Raw genomic sequence first — 22,785 nt, forward strand, 5'->3', positions numbered from 1 at the left:
CTCCCACTCTTGGACTATCGGCTTGCTCTATCATCTTCTCTTGTTCCATCCGTGCTCCCGCTGTCTCCTCCCTGCCCACTAGTTGACTCTCTGCTCCCACCCTTTCAGTGCATGCTCCCCCTCTCACAGATGGTCTTCCTTTGACGGACCCCATTCACACCGCATGGCAGCCATGGCATTGAGCATGCTATATTTTGGCAAGGTGTGTCCGAGGGCGATGGATTTCACGCTCCGAGGGTGATGCTGTTGGATACATTCCTATAGAGGGGCAGCCAGTGTGCAGTGCAAATGAGCAAGATAACTCCTCCACTAAGCTTGGGAATTCAGGGCTTTCCGGCAGGCTCTGCTGTCAACCCCAGATACATAGGCAACCCAAAACTACTCCTGTTTACAGTGCTGTGCCCAGCACATAGACTAGGAACTCCCTGGACTCCACCAGTAGGCAGTGCTGTCCGCGTACTAGGCTTCTCCACTGGACCTGCATACACAGCACCTGCATCTCACAAAGAAGTGCCAGTATCTCTCCTGTAAAGTATTTTCTGCCTGCCGAGAAGTCCCAGCACTTTACATTGCACTTCACAAGATGGTTACTCTTAAGGATCTCCTGCAGGTGGAGCAGTGCGTACCCTCGAGATAGTGACTCCCAGGGCTCTTAAGGCAGTAACTCCCCAGGCTACTCGAGGGGATAGCTTTATTCACATACATGCAGTAGTGTAAATCCACAGGCTACTCCAGGGGATAGCTTTATTCACATACATGCAGTAGTAAAAATCCACAGGCTACTCCAGGGGATAGCTTTATTCACATACATGCAGTAGAGTAAATCCCCAGGCTACTCCAGGGGATAGCTTTATTCACATACATGCAGTAGTGTAAATCCACAGGCTACTCCAGGGGATAGCTTTATTCACATACATGCAGTAGTAAAAATCCACAGGCTACTCCAGGGGATAGCTTTATTCACATAGATGCAGTAGAGTAAATCCCCAGGCTACTCCAGGGGATAGCGCTGTTCACATACATGCAGTAGAGTAAATCCCCAGGCTACTCCAGGGGATAGCGCTGTTCACATACATGCAGTAGAGTAAATCCCCAGGCTACTCCAGGGGATAGCTTTATTCACATAGATGCAGTAGAGTAAATCCCCAGGCTACTCCAGGGGATAGCGCTGTTCACATACATGCAGTAGAGTAAATCCCCAGGCTACTCCAGGGGATAGCGCTGTTCACATACATGCAGTAGAGTAAATCCCCAGGCTACTCCAGGGGATAGCGCTGTTCACATACATGCAGTAGAGTGAATCCCCAGGCTACTCCAAGGGATAGCTTTATTCACATGCATGCAGGAGAGTAAATCCCCAGGCTACTCCAGGGGATAGCGCTGTTCACATACATGCAGTATAGCAAATCCCCCGGCTACTCCCGGGGAAAGTACTGTTCACATATATGCAGTATAGCAAATCCCCAGGCTACTCCAAGGAATAGCTTTATTCACCACATGCAGTATAGTAAATTTCCAGGCTACTCCAGGGGAAAACACTGTTCACATATATTCAGTATAGCAAATACCCCGGCTACTCCAGGGGATAGCGCTTTTCACATACATGCAGTAGAGTAAATCCCTGGGCACTAATCCCCAGGCTTCTCCAGGGGATAGCTTTATTCACATACATGCAGTAGAGTAAATCCCCAGGCTACTCCAGGGGAAAGCACTGTTCACATACATGCAGTATAATAAATACCCAGGGTACTAATCCCCATACTACTACATGGGAAAGCACTGTTCACATATATGCAGTATAGCAAAACCCCCAGCTACTCAAGGGGATAGCTCTTACGTGCAGTATAGTAAATTCACAGGCCACTCCACGGGAAAGCGCTGTTAACATACATACATGCAGTATAGTTAATTCCCAGGCTACTTCCGGGGATTGCATTGCTCACATAAATGTAGGATTGTAAGTCCAGAAGCTCTTCTAGCAGGAGTGTGTTGCATTCATAGGGTAGTGAATCCTGAGGTGCCACCTGTATGTGAGTTGTATGCATATGCACAATATATTGTTGCTATAGATTTGCCATCACTTCACAATGCCCATGCACCGAGTGGTGAGTCATAAGGCTCCTTTGGCATGTGACTCTGTCCCTCACAAGCAGGATAGGAAATCAGACCCAGTGTGTATTGTGGTGAATCCCATGAATTTGTCCTTTATCCCGTAGGAGGAGCCACCTCCTTTGGGACTAGAGAGGTGAGCCAGCTATGCAATAACCTCCCGAGGGGACGGGGCAAGCGGGATCCCACGGGGATAACCCACCCTCTGGGGAAAAGGTATTACATCCCACCCCATTACTCCTAAGTTTAACATGTCTGTTCCCTATATGCAAAGTGAACAGGGCAATTATGTACAGGGGCCCGTTAATGGGGGTGGATTGCTTTTTTACCTGTATTTGTTGCCACCTCTTTGTGGAAGACCGGACCAAACAAATCTCTCATTCCGTTTCAAGGGAGGAACTTAAAAACTGCTGGACATCAACCAGGAGCCATAGAGTGAGGACAGCAGGCTTGCAGAGCTCAACTGAGGAGGAGCCGAATCCCAGAAAGACGCTGTAGTGGGTGGAGACCGGAGACATCGCATAGAACGCTGTATCTTCGAAGCCCCACCACCACTGAAGCCAAGAGGTACCGGCGTCCCGGAGTACCAACATCAACATTCCCAGCAGGGGGGAAAAAACTTGGGGCCGCAAACCGCCTTTACTTTGACAGAGTTGAGAACACGGAACCAAAAGGGCCTGAGACGCCCATAGGCCACGAGGGGCTAACCAAAGGACTACCCCAGGAAGGGGTGAACAAAACTGAGCAACTGACAGGGCCATAGAATCCGAAAGCCCGCAAAGGGGCTAACCGAAGGACTACCCTAGGAAGAGTACATGAAACACAGCAACCGACGGAGCCAGAGAAGCCGAAAGCCTGCCAGGGGATAACCGAGGGACTACCACAGGAGGGGGTGAACAAAATGCAGCAACCGAAGGGAATAGAGAAGCCCATAGCACATGAGGGGTAAAAAGAAGGACTACCCCAGGAAGGGGGGGGGAATGAAAATCGAGCATACGGCAGGGCCAGGAAGGCCATGACCCATGAAGGGCCAACAGAAGAACTAGCTATCGCACGGAAGGTTGAATGACATGCAGCAACCAACTAGGGCAGTGGTCTTCAAACTTTTTATGCCAAGGCCCCACTGAGCAAACAATACATTGTTCGGGACCCCCCTGCTTCTTGCCCACAAGGGCCTTACCGAAGGACTACTCCAACAAGGTGGTGAACCAAACCAAGACTCCAACAGGACTAAAGACGCCATAGCCCACCCAGGGCCAAGAGGGGGACTAGCTCATGAAACGCGAGAACGAATCAAGCAGGGCCGAAGAAGCCCAGCACCTATCCGAGCCCACCAGGAGAGAGACCTCAGAAGAGCACTAGAACAAACATTTTTGTACTTGGGAATACCGACCTTCGTGGGTGAAATCCACATATCCCTGGAGATGGGCTAAAACCAGAACATTCGTTTAATACACAAAGGAACTTTGAGAGACCATTTTCTTTTGGGGAATCATTTCCTTTCTTTTGAACTACTGGGAGGAGGTCAGAAACCAGCCCGCAGTAATTCTCGGGTTGAAGTATGTGTTTTCTATCCTCTTTCTTTCAATAGAGCTAGGCTAGTGCTAGGTTAGCCTAGGTTTTGGGATGGAAAACTGAACCTATTTGTGAGACATACTGACACACCTCTTTATTGTTTTGTAGCATAGGGAACCCATCTGGGAGGTAGGGATTAGAAAAGGTTTTCTTTACATTTATTAATAAAGTTCATTCAACCACGCCTCTGTGTGCCCCTCCTCTGTCTGATCTATATATTGTGATGGGTCGATGTGCATGTCTTGATCGTCGGCTTGTCTCATCCCATGTATTCTGGCCTCGGCTTCCCCATTGTCCTTTCCCACTCCTTCCCCTGGCTGCACCCTCCTTTCTCGCTCTGATTTTTTGAACTCCCCACCCCCTTCTCCGATTCCTCCCTTTGCTTGGAAAATGCACTTTTCCACTGCCCCTCATTTCACCCTCTACTTTAGCTATTCCCTCCACCTTCCTCTGATTCAACGCTCTATGTGAACTTCTGCTCTCCTTCCTCCATCTAACCATCTCCTTGTACTCTCCTCAGTCTCCCCATACCTGAAGTCGCTCTCCATGGTGGCTGCCAATAAGCTCCTGCACCTGCTCGAGGCTTTCTCCACCAGTTGGTTCCTTTTCTCTGCTGTTCAGAACCATCATCTCGTCTTCTTCCTGCTAGAAGTCTTCAATAACATCATCCAGTATCAGTTTGACGGTATGTAACCCAGATCACTCTGCTGCAGTTCCTAATTTGTAGGGCTCTTGCTTTGAGGTCACACCTCTGCACTGACAGACCTACTAGGAGCTTGGGCGTGGTCTTCATATACTGAGTTTACTCTGCTGTGATTGGTTACTGCTTAGACATGATGCCGGCGTTCAGTGGCCCAGTCTGTGTGCATTTTCCTTACCATGTTCTTCTTGTGTCTTTGGGATTGAAGGCAACTCCAGCCTAGTTTACGCCATCATCCGGAAGAGGAATGTCTTTCACCAGCTGGCCAACCTTCCGACAGACCCACCCTCCATCCAGAAGGCCCTACAGCGAAAGAAGAAGGCCCCGGAACCCATCTCCCGCACCAACTCACAGGAGAGTGCCTCCATGGAGGGATCCCGGCCTGCCGCTCCTGCAGAGCCGGGGACACTGAAAACCAGCCTGATCGCCACGCCTGGTAAGACACCATCTTTGCGCCGTAGTCCCTGGTGCCGCTGATTTGTAGCTTGAAGCAGTTCTAGATCTGCATCGTTTCCATGGTTATACGCACTAGTGGTTGAATTCAGAATTGCACAACAAATCTTTTTTTAAGACTAGGCATGGCATTATGGGCCTTGACTCCAGGATGTCTGTCAGCGGATCCTTCTGTGAGGTTGATGGGAAGGTAGCCTTTCCTGTTGACTTGGCTCTCTGTAAAGATGTGTATATGCCATCGCATTTGGATCAGTCATTTTGTTATTTGAGGAACTTCAAGCTTTGGATAACTTGGAGCATGGGTGCACCACTCTTTTCCCTGGAGAGCCCAATGTACCACACATGTATCATATAGTGCTCGGAACTTTCCTTTGGGGGACAAGCTTGGTGCTAGAGACTCCAGTGCTCGAATTTGAGTTAAAAAAATAAATAAAACCTGGGTTTTGAGGTGCACTTCTCAACTAATGCTCCAGTTTTGAACTGTAACATTATGATGCATAGCCTTGTAAAGGCATTACCACTTTCACTTATTTGTATTATGAGACAGAAATCATGTTTTTAAATAGAGGGAAAACTGCAGGTATCAGGATGCAAAGACCACAGGTGCATTGTGCACCTGACATGACTGCCACAGGGACTAAATGACTGACAGACTTTTGTCCAGACAACACTTCTGCATAAATCGTGTGACTTGGAAGTGCCATAAACAATGTCCTGAAGGTCCACATCTCGCTCACAGTCCATACATTGCCCACCACTGCATCGAAAGAATAGTCTATAAGCCAACAACGAACCCAATCGAGAAGTTGTGTGTCACGGCCAATGGTGACTGTGGTCCCAGAGATGCTTTGTACCTGGGGCCAGGTCATATGAGATCTTATTTCTTTTTGTTTGTGACTTCTACAGCCTAATCTTTGGATGGCGGGATTAACTTTTGTCACAGCAGTTTGGGCTGTATTGTTCTCATGTTGTAGGTTGGCCGTTGTGACCACAGGTCTGCGTGCAGTCATTATGCTGAGCCCTTCCACGAGCCTCTGGGTAGTGGGCTCGCTAGACTTTGAAGATGCATCCATGCTGGGTAACGAGGGCCATGAGGGTCCGCTCTAGAACCTAGATGCATGGACTCTCCATTGTTTGTGACTGGAATGTGTGGCATACTGTGGCAAAGTCCCTTTATAAAGCATCCTAAATGCACATACAAAGTGACTTCTCCATTGCATGCAGATCATGGTATAAGCAGAATCACGCAGTCAGTCACCTTTGGTAAACTAGGAGAAAGAGGCCACAGAGTGCTGGCCAAACAGTCCCAGAACAAAATGGCTGTGAAATCCAAGATGGCGGCCTGACAATTAATAACCTCCACTTCCTAAACCTTGTAACTAAAAATCATAAACAGAGAATTGTAAGCAACGGGGCAGATCCTTAGACCTTTAGACCAAAAATAAATGCAGAACATTTCATGGGTTTCCCCTCGCCCCGCCTCACCTCTCAATGGGATTACGTCATGAGCGATATGATAAGGGAGGGCAGCTGTGTGCACCTGGAAAAGACAATACAGAAATGGTAGCTACTAACGCGTGGAGGAGGGATGCCCCAGAAAGGGCTTTGCGATGGAGACGTTTCAATGTTGTTGGGGCTGGACCAAGGTGGAAGTTTGCGCCAGAGTAACTAGGCTTCTGGAGGGATTCTGGTGCCTAGAGCTAGGGGCAGGACATCTGAATATAATCAGGGAGATGCCCCTACCCATGTAAGGGACGCTGGATGCTCCGCCACAAGATCTGTGAGAGGTCCTACAAGAGCGGGAGAGATGTGGCTGCTGTTCTGAGAGGCGAACAGTGTGCCGTGAAAATCCACAACAGCCACTGATGCTGGAAGTCCATCTACAAATACAAGAGGGAAGGAACGGGAAGGGCAAGGCCAAGTGTAGTCATATTCTATCGAGTTGTTTACACATTGCACGAATACACATTTTGGAAAATATCAGCGTACTAGAGCATCCAGTAACGATGTGAGATGAGGGAAGCTCAGGCACTTAATTCTTAGAATGTTAGTCAAACAACCAAAGAATTGAATAAAGACCCTGAGAAAAGCTGGAAAGTATACTCTGGGAGCTGTAGTCAACGTTCTACATTCTCCCATGTGTAGACTGGGAGATGGAAGGCTCACAAGATGCGTTCCTGGAAAAACTGTCCTAGTACCAAAGCATCCAGTAAGATTGCGAGAGAAAGAAAACTCTCTGTGAGTTGTAGTTCAAGTGCTAAAGTATCCAATCAAAACCCTGAGCGAAGGAAAAGCCAGATACGTCATTCTTTCCTGGAGATGAGGTACCAAAGTGTTCACAAGAGAATCTGTTAAAAGATATTGAAACGCTTAGAACTTGCACCTAGAGAATGAAAGGAAATCCCAAAGAGATCATAAGGGACTTTCATGAGCCGAAGCACCATGAAGTCAAGATTAAGAAAGATGTTTTATTTTGAAACACTAAATAAAAGCTTTGTTAGACAGTTAATGCGATTTTTCTTGCCACATGCACATGTTTACAAACCACGGTGGTCGTCCCCTTAACGCATAATATGATAGTATGCACAGCCTACGAGGCCAGACATGTATTTCTGGGCTAGAGGCCGCACGTTAAACTAGGAGCAGAGGTGAAAAGGTGCTTTCACCTCGGCACTTTTAGTCACAGTTCTTCATTTATTGTTGAATATGCACACTTTCTCACAATGATGGCGACCTTTGTGCCTGCCGTTTCGCCTCTCCAACCGGCTGGCTACGGGCGCGCCCTTTATAGTTTTGCCTGGAGGTTGCCGAACTGGCCAACATATTTGTGTGTAGTGTTTCCCTTCAGATGAGTTTAACCTACAGCAGTAGTTTAACTTGACCTTTCCTCTCTGTATGTCACGTGTCCCCTCGTGACCGCGTCAGGCACAATATGAATGGATTCATGTTCTTGTCACTCATTTGACGGCGCTACCTTTGGTCCCTTTTTCCCCACCTTGCCCCCACAATACGATTTTTGCTGACCATTTATGCCTCCTAACTGTGCCTTAATCTGTCACCAATGCAACTGAACGTTAGCATTAAATGAAACGACTTCACTTTTCATGGCGCAGCCACTGGCACCCAGATTTACAAGCTTACTTTAATTTCCCCTGGTAATTACTTTTGACATTTTAAAAAATGTGTGCATGTTACAATTTGCACACTATTACATTAAGAATAGAAACGGACAGAAGTATTGTCCCGATGTACACTCTTAATGTAATTATTATCATACTAGTGTTTCATCCAGTGCTGCATAGCGGAAATTCCAGTTTCAGAGTGCTGTGTAACTGGCGTTACTAATTACCTTTATTGTTAAACAAAAACCCATTGTGGTACTCAATTTAAGAACTCAGGAAGATGGAGGCAGCAGCACCCTCCCTCCCCGGAGGAGTATCAAACCCTTTGCCAAACATCTCTTCTGTGATCTGCTCCCCTAATAGTGTACATAGGCCAGTTTGCACACACTTGTAAGCTTCCACTTGTAATAGGTATAAGAGCCATATTTTAAGACTTTACAGCACTTTTTTGGATGATGTTGTCACCCTCTCAGAATGCACTGTAAATTGCCCAGCAATACCGTAGCACAGCCTGCATACCTAAGGACTACTTTTGCACGCTTGCAAACATAGGCAAATTGGGTTTTGCACATGACGGGGATACATTGTGGGTGCTGCATCATGGAAGATGCTTACTGTGGAAATACTAGAAGGTATTGGGCGCGCAGAATCATGAAAGGTTTTTCAGTGGAAATGCTGCCCTACTTTGTAGGTGCGATGGGAGAGTTTGGCCTTTTTACACAGCTGGTCTGCTGGGCAACTCGTTCATCAACCAAAATATCTTGATAACCACAATGTTCACATTATAGAAAAGAATTTGCTTGAGTGTAGTATGTCCATGTAAAACAGAGTGTCACAAATCTCTGGAGTACAACGGTATAAAGCCTAACCCGTTATTTGGTAGTTAATAGAAAATGACCCCAGGACTCTGCGCCAGTAAGTCACAGTTGTTTGAACTTTATTCCGTAAATGTGCCCTTAACGATAACACGTGTTTCGGCTCGGCCGAGCCTTTCTCAAATCTGGGCTAATATTCAAAATTGAATTAACAACTTGCAGTGAAGCTGTGCTGTTCACAAGACATAAGGTATATATCGGTTTATAGTGACATTTTCGAATTAAATAATTTCGAATGCCTTTTTTTCAAATCAAAAATGTTGAAAAAAAATGTTGGTTTTCTTTTTTTAATTTATTTTATTTTTTTTCAATGGGGGGGTTCCTCTCAGCCCCCCGGTTTTTTTATTTACCCTTTTTGTACTAACTAAACCCAAAAAAAAACATAAAATAAAAAAATATATTTTCGACATTTTTTTCGACATTTTTACATACGACCAAAAGACATTCGAAATTATTTATTCGAAATTTTAACTGGATACCGTATATATCATATTGGCCATGTTGGCATCCCCAATGCCCAAATATTCCACCATTGGAAAACATTATTTGTCACATTTGAAATCATATAGTTGTTGTTAATCAGCATAACATGCAATAGCAAATATACTGACAGAAAATAAGGGTTGGTATTGGGGAGGATTAGTGGGGAATAAAAAAATTGCAATCATAATCAATTCGTCATAAGGGGAGGGAGAAAGTGGGAAAGACAAGAAAGAAACAAGAGAAAGAAGTATCCCGTTAGAAAGTATTCAAACCATCATGTCAGTAATATTCATCAAATAAATTATAAATGATTCCTTCATAGGAAGTGGGTAATATACCCAATGGAATATAGCGCCTTTTCACTCATTGAGTTAGTAGTATTCCTTTTAGTTGGGATTAATCTCACAATACCTTCCTGTAAATGACATATTAACATTTGACCCCATTATTGGCTGTGCTTGCATTCTGTAGTTGGTTTGCTTGCACCATCTGCTTGCTGTATTCCCCAATTCTTATAATTAATGCCAACCTGTATTATCATACTTAAATCAGGTCGTTTCTATGTGATTATTGTGTTAATACATGGCATGAATCAGTTATTTTCTTTGCATTAATGTGTCCCAAAAAGGGTCAGATTTGAGAAAGGCTCTGCCGAAACGAAACACGTGTTATCATTAAGGGCACATTTACGGAATGAAGTTCAAACAACTGTGACTTACTGGCGCAGAGTCCTGGAATCATTTTCTATTAACTACTTTGTAGGTGCAGCTGCAGCATCATAACAGCTTTACTGTGGCAGTGAGGGCATATACTGGAGGCACCAACATCATGAGTGCTTCACAGTGGGAATGCTGGCATATACTATGTACACAGCATCATGAAAGTGTTTTACAATGGCAGTGCTGTCTTGTATTGCAGGTGCAAAAAGAGGAACACTGAATAATAGAAGAGGGTTCCTGAGGGACCATTCAAAGCTAAATTTTACATTAATTATAAAAGCATTAGAATTCAGATAAATAGATAGTGAATATTTGTATTTTGTTTTTTCAGGCGTATTCTTGGGTAAATCTAATTGAGATAGATCAATATAACAAACCTTCCTGAATAAATCATAACATATCAAATGTAACAGAAATTATATACAAATACATCAAAAATAGATATATTTTCACAACTATAGCAATGATAGAAATTATTTTAAAATGATTTACTGAAAAAATAAATATTTAATGGACTTGCAACAGATGTAACCTAAACGTTAATCATCGATTTAAATAATCAGAGTTTCAATTATATCTGAAAGAGGCCAAACTATGACCTTCATTAAAGTGAACGTGTACATGAAGGAAAAGGCCTTCTTAGGGACCGAAGTTTTAACAAAGCTCTTAAAAGGCTGTGCATATTCTAAATAATTGTGTACCAAATAGTATACGCTTTGCTAGAATGCGGGTATATATCATAATATCGCCACAGTCCGTTTTTAGATTCGACATTTACTAATTGTGGCAAGAAACATTGACCTTATTTTAAACCTATGTACTAAAATAAGTTACAAGATCAGTTCACGAAACCACATAAACGTAATATAAAAAACAGACAAAGCTGGCTGCAAAATGGAGATGGCACACTCGTAACTCTAAGGCACAAAACCTTCTTATTTATTCGATTGGCAACCCAGTAGGTGACTTAATGGCACCTCACAGTCAGTCAGGAAGCTTGGAAGGGGGGACTTTTACCTCATGATTTTGCCCGCCTTCCAATCCTCCTGAGAAGCAGTATGCTGCCATCTTACCTCCTGGGGTGAAAGCATTTGCTTGCCACCAGCCCCATTCTCTGCTCCCTCGCCACTTGTCCCTCCCACAACCACTCCCTACACCATCCTAACCCATGCCCCAATTACCTACAGCTGCCTCCAGGGGCGTTGCTAGGGGGGGGCTAAGGGGGCTATAGCCCCTGATCTTTTGGTTGTAGCCCCGGATAGAATCGCAGGAGCTACAGCCAAAAGACTAGCTAGCCCCCAGTCCCAACAGTTCTGACATCAGCGTAGCCCCAGGTCTTTTCCAGACCTAGCAACTCCCCTGGCTGCCTCACCCGTTGCCGGCTCTCTGGAACGCTTGATTAAAAGTTGAATTATTCTATGTAGTAGCATGTGTAACTCTCTGAAGGCGTGTGAATTAAACAATAGGAAGATGAGGCATGAACCCTCCCCTGTTATTTAATACCCCTCAGTCAACGGCCAACATCTCTCTCTATTAAAGAAACAATATATTTGTTTTTATTTCCTGAAATATTCTGCGAACGGTATAATTATATAAACGAGCTCCAGTCTTATAATATGTCGGTAAAGTGCTGTATAGTGGGAGTACCTAACATTTCTCATAGGTGATTTTAACTAGGTGTGATGTTTTCTAATGTTACGCAGAATAGAGCAGTTCATTCTGCCCGAGATCGAAAAGAAAATGTCCTCACTTATATTGGAGCTTTAAAGCAGTCATTGTGTCACAAATGTCGGGGCGAAAAAATAGGTTTAAAATATATTTTACATGGCTGGATGCTAGCTAATCCTTCCCGCAGTGAAGAGAAACATGTTATCACCGGAGTAGAGAAGAAAGATGCTATCAGTGAAGTGAATCAGCTGGGGATGTCTGTGATTGAAAAGATAAGCGTGCTTACTTGTGATCTGTACAACCTTGGACAAGTGCCTGAAAAAGAGTGACAATTGATGAAAATACAATGTATCAAAAGGGTCACCTAATTGGTCCTGTACGTGGTAGAGATAAAGGTACTTAAAGTAAAGCTAAGCAGTGCGCGGCTTATCGGACCCTCCTGATCTACCGGGCCGGTGCAAGGTATTTTGTTGCACTAGGAGAACTGTCTGATAGGCGCCCACCAACTTGTCCCCACCCCAACCTCCAATACCCAGTAGATAGAAAGGGATTTGCCATATGTTCAGAAAGCGTGCGAAAGAGGGGTTTCCACAATCGAGGCCGAGATAACGGAAAGGAAAGTAGTTACATACAGTAATTACGAGAGAGATGTGAAGTATGTGCCTTCACCATATGCATGAATTGGTGAAAGAGGAGACAAGGGTATGACTTAGTGTACCATTGTGCATTGTTGGGAGAGGGAGGGGTGGGAGGAAGATGAGATATTAGGGTAGTAGAGCATGCGAAACATGGGGAGGGAGAATGAGAACGGGATATAAGGAGTCCCTAGGTGTTCATCAAGTGGCGAGGGAGTCGATGGCGTATGTGTTAGTACAACAGTGAGGAAAGAGTGGATGCAGAACTGGAGGCATTAGATAAAGGGAGTAGAGAATATATTAGGAGATCGGCTTAGAGGAACGAGGACAGAGTGAAGAACTGCAAAGTGTTGGAAGAGGGTGAGGGTAAAGGAAGGGGAAATGATGGATAGCAGAAAAGAAGAGAGCCGCATGGTAAAGACGAGGAGGAAAACAGACCCAAGGGCATACTCAGTGAACGTAAAAGAACACAGTGTTCAAACTTTGCCAAAATGAAGAATGACAGCAGTGCTCTGTGGCACCGCTTTCGTGTGCACCTTTTAACAACGCCACTATATCACTAAACGTGATTTTGGATAGCAGCGACTTAGTCACGGAACGTGCCTATTAGATCCCAATCAACAATGCATTGTACGTCAGAAATGAAAAGTCATCATTAACAAAAAAACATACTTCCAAAATGAACACAGTTGTGAGCATGCCAAACATGTGAAGATATGTATAAACACTAAGGTTTGACTGTTGCCCTAAATTGGACTACATGGTTTTTGCCCAAAACATTGCACATCCAAATGACTGTCTTATAAGTTAAGGCCAATCCTAACTGAGAGAAACAGAATAATTTAGCTGAAAAACATTAGAATTATACTAGGATCAATCTGAACTGATCTGTCAAGCTATTGGAGGCCTGATTGGTGTCTGCCACTTAGGAAAGACACAAACAATTCCCCTTTGAACCCAAATGTGTTGATAACAGGATTGATAATAGGATAGGGCAAACGGACCTACAGTGGATATTACCGATGGCACCCCAGTGCTGGAGGTTTCCTGTCTGTACAGTTAATGGTGCCTTTCTATTGTACCGGCCTTGCACACTTGCAATACAACAATGAACCATTTTGGACAAACACAGAACACGGATATTCGAGTAATATTTGGAGTCAAAGACGAAATCTTAGCCAGCTGTCGTCCTGTTCCATGATCAATTTTAAGCTCCTTTGTTTTATCAGACAAGGCCCCATTGGATGGGCGCCCAAATTGCATCACAACCCTTGCAAAGTTTCGTCCTCAAGTTGCTCTCGTCGACACAGCGTGCAACCAGACTGAATCTCGCAAGATTTTACCTTGTGTGAATTAGCTTGCATTACATTTCTATGTAAGGAGCAGAAACAGTGAACTGCCTGCCTCTCGACTTCCGGGAGCCATCGCTTTCGGCTGTCTTTCGTGAAAACGTAAGCTGTAATCTTACTGCTAACTCCCACGCGAATGCTTGCCAGTATGCATGTAACTTTATAATATTTAGTCTGCCAATGAATGAATGAATGAGTGAGTGAGTGAGTGACTGTCTGAGGAGGGTTGTATGACCCAAAACTGGGACCTCAATCAGCCATATCCTGAAAACGTTTTTGGGGCGCAAGTGATGAGACATATTTTCACATCTCATTATTTGTGCCAAAAAAAGATGTACCCAAATCGAAAAGGGCATGTGAATGTGCCCATAATAGTGCACACATTCACAAGCCCCTTTTTTTTTACCCCATTTGTGCAAAGAAGGGGGTGTTTCTATGTATTTCTGTGGGCATCCTGAAATGGAACGTGCACCTGTTTGGGGATGCGCAACACATGGCATGGTCAGACATATATGCCTCAGTGTATGAAACACAGCTGTCACACATGCATTTCTATCCCCCAAAGAAGGATAGAAATGTTTTTAATTGTTTGTTTGCATTTCACAGTAACGGACCCTTGGTAAAAAAGGATCCCGGAACCAATTTGTGTGCTGAGAGACTGTCATACTACTGTATGAAAGTGGTCCGGTCAGCACATCATTTGCACTGTTGCACAGCCTACAAAAATGTGCAAGTCTCCTTTTTCAATAAGGTGACCTGCACATTTCTTAACGTGGTCTAAGTAAAATAAAAAACCCATTCTGTGCAAATGTTTTACTTTGCGCAATTTTATGTGAGTCTTGCCCAAAGTCTGTAGCCACTACCGGTATGAGGAGGTGTTGGCATGAATCTGCAAAAAGGAGCATTTTCACTCTGTTTTGAAGATCACTTCACTTTCATTGACATTCCTGAAGCCACTATGGTTACTTTTTCTTCCTGTGGAATAGCATTTTTTACTGAGCATCAGGGTTAAAGCAGAAATGAGTGCTATTTTAGCGCTATACTGCATACATTGGTGCATCTATTCTGGATATATTGTATATATAAACTATATCATTTTAAATAAAATAGAAAATATATATATATATATAACTGCAGCATGGCATTTTTTACTGGCAAAGCCAACGGCAGCATGTTCTAATATGATAAATCTGACATTTATTGGTGCAGCCAGCATGACATTTCTTTTTTTCTTGAATATATTGTGGCCAAAGCCATCAAGAAAATTAGTTGGACAATGCTCTGTGCGACGTTGGTGACTTGCATCTATTGGATTTTTTCATTTGTCACTCTACAAAACCAAATGTAAATGTTGTGGTTTTTGACCCAATCTTTCACAGGAAGTATGCTGCAAAATGCACCATTTTAACCCAATATTTTTAAAATGTCCCCTTCCCCCTCTGAAACCCCCTTACTTGGTTCGGGCTCCATTCCTACACTTGGTGGCTTATGCACTTTCCTGGGCACGTGCACGTCCTCTCCTGTGCCAGAGTATTCGGCACAATTTTGCAAAGCAGCAAAACCTCCACAATAATGACAAAGGTGGGATATATGCAAACAACGCAGGGGCTAAGGTGGAAGCAGGAGAACAAGAAGACCTACACCCAACAACGAGCTTGGAGCAAAATGACAGCAGCAGGGCAGGCGACTAACACCTCAGCTGGTGTTTCTGCCCACCCCGGACAGACTAGTGATCACATTGGGCCAGGGGAGGACCAACTAGAAAGTGTACTTTGAGCCACTAGTAGCAGAGGAGGTGCTGGCAGGCAGAAGTGCAGCACTGCTATTAATTGCTGTGGGCACTGAAGAGCTGAATATATTCAACACAGCCCCCACCTTGAGAAAAATCCAGATGGCACAACTATCCAGGAAAAGTGTGAATCAGCTTTTAAAAGAGTGGCAGAAAGATGCAACTCAAAGTCCAATGCAACAAAAAATACAACCTGAAATTCTACGTCATAAGATACAAGCTGTGGAGATGGTGTGTGAATCTTCATCCAAACTCAGGGAGTTAGCTGTTGCCTGCAATTTCGGAGGCAACACCAACGGCGCCATAAGGGATTCATTCTGCACACATCCAAGCACACACATGTAAGCGCTGCAAACAGACCTGCTGTGGCGATCACCAGCCGTCTCCTGCACACATCAAATGCACAGGAGCCTGCATGAGCCAACTAGCCCGAGGAGGACAGGCGCTGTTAGGCAAGTTCATAAACAGCAGCAGTATCCGCACTTGTGTGGGCCTGAACCGGCTCCACCATGAGCTCTGAAATGACTTATTGATTTATTATGTTTCCTCCTCTCCCGGGGTCCCATGACCTGCCAGTCACCTCGGAATCCTGACTGGCTAATTATAATTTGTAGAGCATGCCCTGCAAAGAAATTAAGCAATGTAGCATTTATTTTAAACCAAAGTTGACTGCTTCTGCTTTTTCGAGGCCTGAGCAAAAAAAAATGACTTAAATGCTGCCCTAACATTGTGCGCTCTAGGCGAATGACTGACCTCGCCAAATGGACGCACCAGCCATGCTGAGCTATGGCAGCTAAACGTTTCTTGTGTCTGTGGACTTATATTATGGGCACAGGATCATGAAAGTGTTTTACAGTGGGAAAGCTGGCCTGTATTTTGGGCACAAGCACATTCATTCAAAACATCATTCATCCATAATAGTGTGATGCCTAGGAAAGACCGGGCTTTGCTGCTCATCCCCGTCCGTGTTTGAGTGTAGAAACAAAGACACAGTCTGTGAAAACTCTGCCATTTGCGGTTCTCCAGCACGAATGTAGGCCCTTTATTGGGTTTGTCGTTCCTCCTGGAGCCATGTGTGGCCGAGAGAACCCATAGTACATTACATCCCTCCTAAAAAAATCATTGACATTTGACAGATCTAGTCGAATTAAACCACACTGGCTGGTCATGCCAGCACTGGATTGACTGTTCACCAACTCAGATCTTAGTTTCTTAGTTTGGTAGAGAGCCGACTGCCACGTCACATATTATACCTGGGCTCTTTGTCATCGATGCACGTTTGAGGTGTTTGTGACATCTCCTCAAGACACATTTGTCAGGTGTATATATATTTTTGAGGCTTGTGGATCTGCTTATATCACATGCTATGCATACGCCGACATCTAGTGGTAGTCGTGGAGTATTACATGATTTGTTTTCGAAACTCAAAAAGGGACGCTGACTGGGTGTATTAACAATTCCCTACTGTGACATCTACTGTATCAATAGTCCTACACGCATCGATATCCCTCAGATTGTTTTTTGCACCATCGGAGACTTCTCCAGGCTAACGCCTTAGTTATTATAAGTTTAACTTTAAAATTTCTTACGACTGCCCATTACCTGCCGTCTTCAAGGACAACTTTGACAGCTCTCGACAGACAGACCCAGCGTCAACACCAAGCCTCGCCTCGCCTCGTCTAACAGTGACTGTGGCCTACGCAGGCCTCACCGGGCCTCGGCCCTTTACAGTAAGGAGAGTGGGGGGGGGGGAGGTCATACAATCTTACTTTAGAGAATGCATATTTTGCCACCTTCTCTTCCCCTTTATCACCATGCTGCCTTTCCCATTCAATATGGAAAACGCACCCTTTAAATATTGCCTGTCTTGCGTTCAGAAATATCCCTAGAAGGACATTCACCGGGTGTGCAACCACATCTTGCACGGGATCACGTTGAGAAGCACTGCAAATCCTGAAAAGCATTTTCGACCGAAGACCTTAAAAGACTGCTGCACTAAGTGCTGGGCCACCCATGCCATGCAAGCCGAGGCCTCCATAGATGTGGCAGGTGAATCTAGCGATGGCAGCGTCACCGTTCTTATCAACGAGCATCTGACTCAAATAAGCAGGCCAGCGGTCTTGTTAAAGAGAGGTCACCCGGCGCAAGAGCACACACATTCCACGATGCACTAAAGACATACCCCTTGCAGAATCTAAGGAGAAATCCCATTCAAAATAATTTGTCCGCTGGGCCATCGCATTCGCCACATGACAGATCTCCTAAACAGTCACAGAGTAGGCCTGTTTCAGACACAGCACCCAAAAAGGCCCTCCTTTCATGCGTCAAAGGGCTTCTCCACAGGAAACTGGACACTCCATTTGAGGACACACTATGAGGGGCACTGCATCAGAAAAAGCAGACAACAGACACCTGCCCTCCCATTTTCCCAATGTCCACTGAAAGGACATCTGAAAACTTTGACATGGTAATGAGAAAGATCTCTTGCTTCGTAGATTTCATGGATAGCCATCCAGCAGAGTTTAGAAGCCAACTGGATTCTGCACTGGGTGTAAGAGTATCTAGTAGTGAACCACCTTCTAAAGTGTTAGGTTGGACAGCTCCCAACCCAGAACTTCTACCCAAATTACTGTTGCCTCACATATCCACGACTCCTCACAGGACTTATATATTGTAGATCCTTCAGACTCACAGGATCCAGGGTCTCAAGGCGACGAACACAGTCAGGACCAAGAACAATACTATGCCGATGATGACCCCGAATTTTACATCATACAGTCTCCAAAGGACCAGGATCAGCATGTGGCTGACTCTCCCATAGATAACCAGTTCCAATACAATGAGCTGCTGCTAAAAGCCACCAACACTTTAAGATTGAAACTCAAGAGGTCCAACAGGACAAGGGCTTTGTGAACAACATTTTAGGATACAAGAGATCAATAACGCAACTCATACCCATCCTTCAGTCAGTGCAGAGGTGCATTCAGCCCTCCCTACTGACACCCAGCCTCACAAAAGTGATTAACCACCGCATTGAGAACGTTTTCAGGCCAGCACCAACTGACCAACTTTACATCAGAGGTCAACTGAAACCTGACACTTTAGTCGTTACCACAACCAGGAAAAGGGCTGGCACACCCATATCTTCTGCTGAGGCACCTCCTGGCAAAGAGAGTAAGAGATTTATATTCTTGGCAGGAAAGTGGCATCCTCTGCTGCTTATCATAGCAGAATCGCAAACACCACTCTACTGGCCAGTTATAGTTGCCATGTGTGGGACTCTCTACAACAGCACATTGATGCAGTCCCCGAGCTCCTTAAATCTCAGCTCACAAAAACAATACCGAAGGCAAACAAATTGCTAAATGCATTTTAACAAATATCCTGGATGCCCCAGATAATCTACGCCGTATTATAGCTGAGGGCACCTTCATCAAGCGCCATGCCTGGTTAAACTAAGTTAAGTCAAGGCAGTCAAGCTTCAAGCTGGAGACGCAGGCCACACTCCTTAACATGCCACACTACTTAACATGCCCATCAAACCTAACGCTTTGTTTGACAAAGCATTTGAGGATGCACTAGAAAGTGCCAAGGAAGAGCACGACACTTTAAAGGTCCTCTTCACGGGTTGGGAGGAGTGGTAAAAATGCAGCTGTAGCGCTATTACAGCTGCATTACCGCTCTGCCCAATCCTTTTAGCTGGAGGTGATTGCGCTGACTTTCTGCCCATTTTCGGTGCAATTACTGCGGCTCAATTACTGCAGCGCAATTATCAGCGCAGTAATTGTGCAGAAAATGCCCCACAGAGTTAGGACAACTGACTACTTCACCTTTTGTCCAATGAGGGGCGTTTATCACCAGGTAATTTCTCTTTTGTAGACAACGGTACACAGGTTACAACCAGGGTAGCCAATCACCATTGTGGGGTAACTCACAGGGCCAGTCATCTGGCAGCTTTCAAAGAGGCTACAAAATATCCAGAACTCGAGGTAGGGCCTCTGCCACTAGGGGATCGAATACTTCTAAACAATGATGCCCAGATCCAGGTCTTATTCCATTCTATTCCAGTCGGGGGGCGCATCTCTCCATTCACCCACGCATGGGAGGGCATCACATCAAACAAGTGGGCATTGTCCACCTTGGCAGGAGGGTACGGCATCAACATTCTGCAGAAACCAATCAACAATCCGCCAAGACACAGAAAAATCACGGCAAAGGAAAAACTCTAGAAGTAAAGACCCTGCTGGAAATGGACGCCATAAAAATAGTTCCAGAAAACCAGGTATACAAGGATATCGATTCAACGTACTTCTTTGTATCAAAGAAAGACTTAACTATGCGCCCTGTACTACACTTGCGCCCAGCAAACACATATGTCAAACCACCAAAGTTTTGCATGACAACGCTACAGGAGGTAATCCCTTTCTTAAAACGGGGATTTCATGGCACAATTGGATACGAAAGATGCATAGTTTCATATTGAAATGTTCCCAGAGCACAGACTATCTGCGCTTCAAAATAGTGGGAGAACATTACCTATTCAAGGTACTCCCCTTCGGCCTAGCCTCAGCTCAGAGTGTTCAAAAAAGTACTAGCAGTAGTGGCGATGCACCTATACAGAGAATCAATCCCAGTGTACCCTTACGTGGATGACTGGGCAAAAACAAGGAAACACCACAAATATGCAAACTGAACACCCAAAGACAATACTCTGCTCTCCACCACTATGACTGGTATTACCATAATGTCACAAATTATGAGCTCCATAATCTATCAATGATTACCCAGACATCATTGTGGCCCCCACAAGACATAGATAAGTATCTTTATGATAGGATCACTGCCACCCTCCTCTATTTGACCACTCTCTGGTCCACAGCGATAACAGTAAACCTCCTAATGCAATTTATGCCCACTGCAATATCAAACTCTGATGAGCGTCTACTGACCCTCACCCCAGCTACTGACCTTCAGCCTATAAAATTACCTATCCCCTTCCACTCCTTAACAAACGTCCCATGCGACACCTTAAGCAGAAATGCCAAATTACGATCAAGATTACCTAAAATTACCTAAAATCTACGAACCACCAGCCAGACTAGCCACCAAACCTAGTACTAGAAGTGACGCCCAATTTAATGCCACTAATGTCAACACCTCCCCCCACTAAAAGAGACTACCTGCTCTAATTTTTTTTTGTAAAGTATTTTATTGGTTTTTTCAAGAAAGTGAGAAACATTACAAACTTACAAGTGTGGTAATAAAGTAACGATACAACAAAAAAAAGTAACGTGAGAACAACCAAAACAACAGCAGTCTACATGTAGCGTTAATTATGAGATGTTTGGTGGCAAGTAAAAATTATAGTTCCGATGTTACAGGAAGCGAGGGGAACAGATTCGGGTAATTTCATCTCTGTATCAGTATGAAAAATCGGGTGTTGTAGGACGCTACAGTCCCTCAGGGAGGCTTATAGTCTGCCTTGAAGCGCATGTCACTCAGGAGGGCTTTCCAGGAGTCCAGGGTTCCACTTGTGGCTTCTCCGCTGGTTGTGATCCCGTCTTGCCAGGCCCTGGTTTCAGCAGTCGTCCATCTCGCCAGTTCGCTCAGCCACCGAGCATGGCTGGGGCCCGCTGGAGTCTTCCAGGCCATCGCTATTGTTCTCTTGACTAAAATGCATGAGATGTCCATTAGTTTCACCAAATGTTTAAATTTGCCCGGTCTAGGATATATACCTAGTAGGCACTCTCCGGGCGTCCAGTCGTGTCTTACCATGCCAGCTTCTGCGCAGGATTGTTTGGCTTTGAACCAGAGTGATTTCGCTTTGATGCAGGACCAGAACATGTGGATCATGTCTGCCTTGTCATTTCCGCACCATGGGCACGTCGGGGGTATTTTCGGGTTGAATGAGGCGATCCTGTGGGGAGTCATATATGTCCGGTAAAGGACATTCAGCTGTATTTGTCCGAATCTGGAATTCCGGGACACTTTCTTGGGGTAGATCAGTGCTCTCTCCCATTCCTTGTCAGTAAGTGGTGATTCAAGATCTGCCTCCCATTTCGCCTTCAGTGCCTGACCTTTGGGGTTAGGCTTGTCTATGAGTCTGTTGTAAAGTCTGGAAACTGGTCTCCATCCATCTGAGAGGTCATGCATTTCCTGTAGCAGTGGGCCTGGGGTGGGCTCTTCCGGCCAGCTGTTCCACTGCTTCTTAGCGATCTGTTTGATCCTGTGGTACCAGAGGAACTGGCCCTTGGATAGTCCTTCAATGTTCTGTAACGACTCGAAGTCCCTGAATTCCCCGTCAGTGAACATGTCTCCCCATGTATATATGCCTGCTTCCTCCCATCTCCTGGGAGTGGGAGGTTCCTCCTCCGACTTGCACACATCCACCATTATGGGGTTATCCGGTGAGTACGGATGTTTCACTTGCCTTATGTGACAGGCCCTGGCCCATATCTGCCTGCCCAGCTTGACAATCAGCGGAGTTTCGGGAGGTAGCCGAGGGGGAAACCATAGAGTTTCTTTGGGGATTAAGTTTGTGGAAGATTGCCTGAGTAGTTCCAGTTCGGCCGATGTGTCATCAGACAGCCACTTCGTAATGTGACTGAGCTGGGCCGCCAAGTAGTAAAGGTGAAGGTCTGGGAGTTTTATTCCGCCTTCCTTATGTGGGAGAGACAGCGTGGCCAGTGTGAGCTTGTGTCTGCGCGGACCCCACAAGAAGTCCTTGATGATGGCCTCTAGTGTCTTGAAGAAAGGCGGGCGAACGTAGTGGCAAATATTGGCAAAGAAGTACAGGAATCGAGGAAGGATTATCATTTTGGCAATCGCCGCTCTACCCACCATTGACAGTGGTAGTTTGGACCAAAATTTGATTGAAGGCCGAAGGCCGGTGACTGCTGCTATAGTGTTATGTTCGTGTGTGAGTAGCGGGGTGTGACCCACATTGATTCCCAGGTACCGGAACTTGTCAGGTTGCCACTGTATTCCGATAGGCGGGAGGTCGTCTACTGCAATGCCCCTCAGGCTAGCTAGGGGGAATGCAGTTGATTTGTGTCTGCTGAATCGTATCCCTGAGTACTTTGCATAATTGTCGAGAACTTCTAGCGTTGTGGGTGCGTTGAGCTCAGGGTTCCTCAAGTAGAGAAGTACATCATCCGCGTATAATGAAATTATGTTGTAAACGTTGCCCACCTTAATGCCCGCATCAAAAAACTGTTGGCGAAAGTGTATGGCTATTGGTTCTAGGCCCAATATATACAGCATGGGCGAGAGTGGGCACCCCTGTCTCGTGCCCCTTTGTATTGCCCA

At 45.2% G+C, this 22,785-nt stretch overlaps 1 protein-coding gene across 1 annotated transcript in view; it reads left to right on the forward strand.

The window, feature by feature from the left end:
* HID1 (HID1 domain containing) overlaps positions 1-22,785 on the forward strand; it is a 396,446-nt gene that overhangs the window by 319,036 nt on the left and 54,625 nt on the right. The window contains exons 13-14 of the mRNA XM_069654845.1: positions 4,205-4,369; positions 4,593-4,820. Of these exons, the coding sequence (XP_069510946.1) occupies positions 4,205-4,369; positions 4,593-4,820 (393 nt within the window). The remainder of the gene's footprint in view (positions 1-4,204; positions 4,370-4,592; positions 4,821-22,785) is intronic.

The sequence above is a fragment of the Ambystoma mexicanum genome, chromosome 3q (assembly GCF_040938575.1).
Source record: "Ambystoma mexicanum isolate Mex_15411 chromosome 3q, UKY_AmexF1_1, whole genome shotgun sequence".
Lineage (NCBI taxonomy): Eukaryota > Metazoa > Chordata > Amphibia > Caudata > Ambystomatidae > Ambystoma > Ambystoma mexicanum.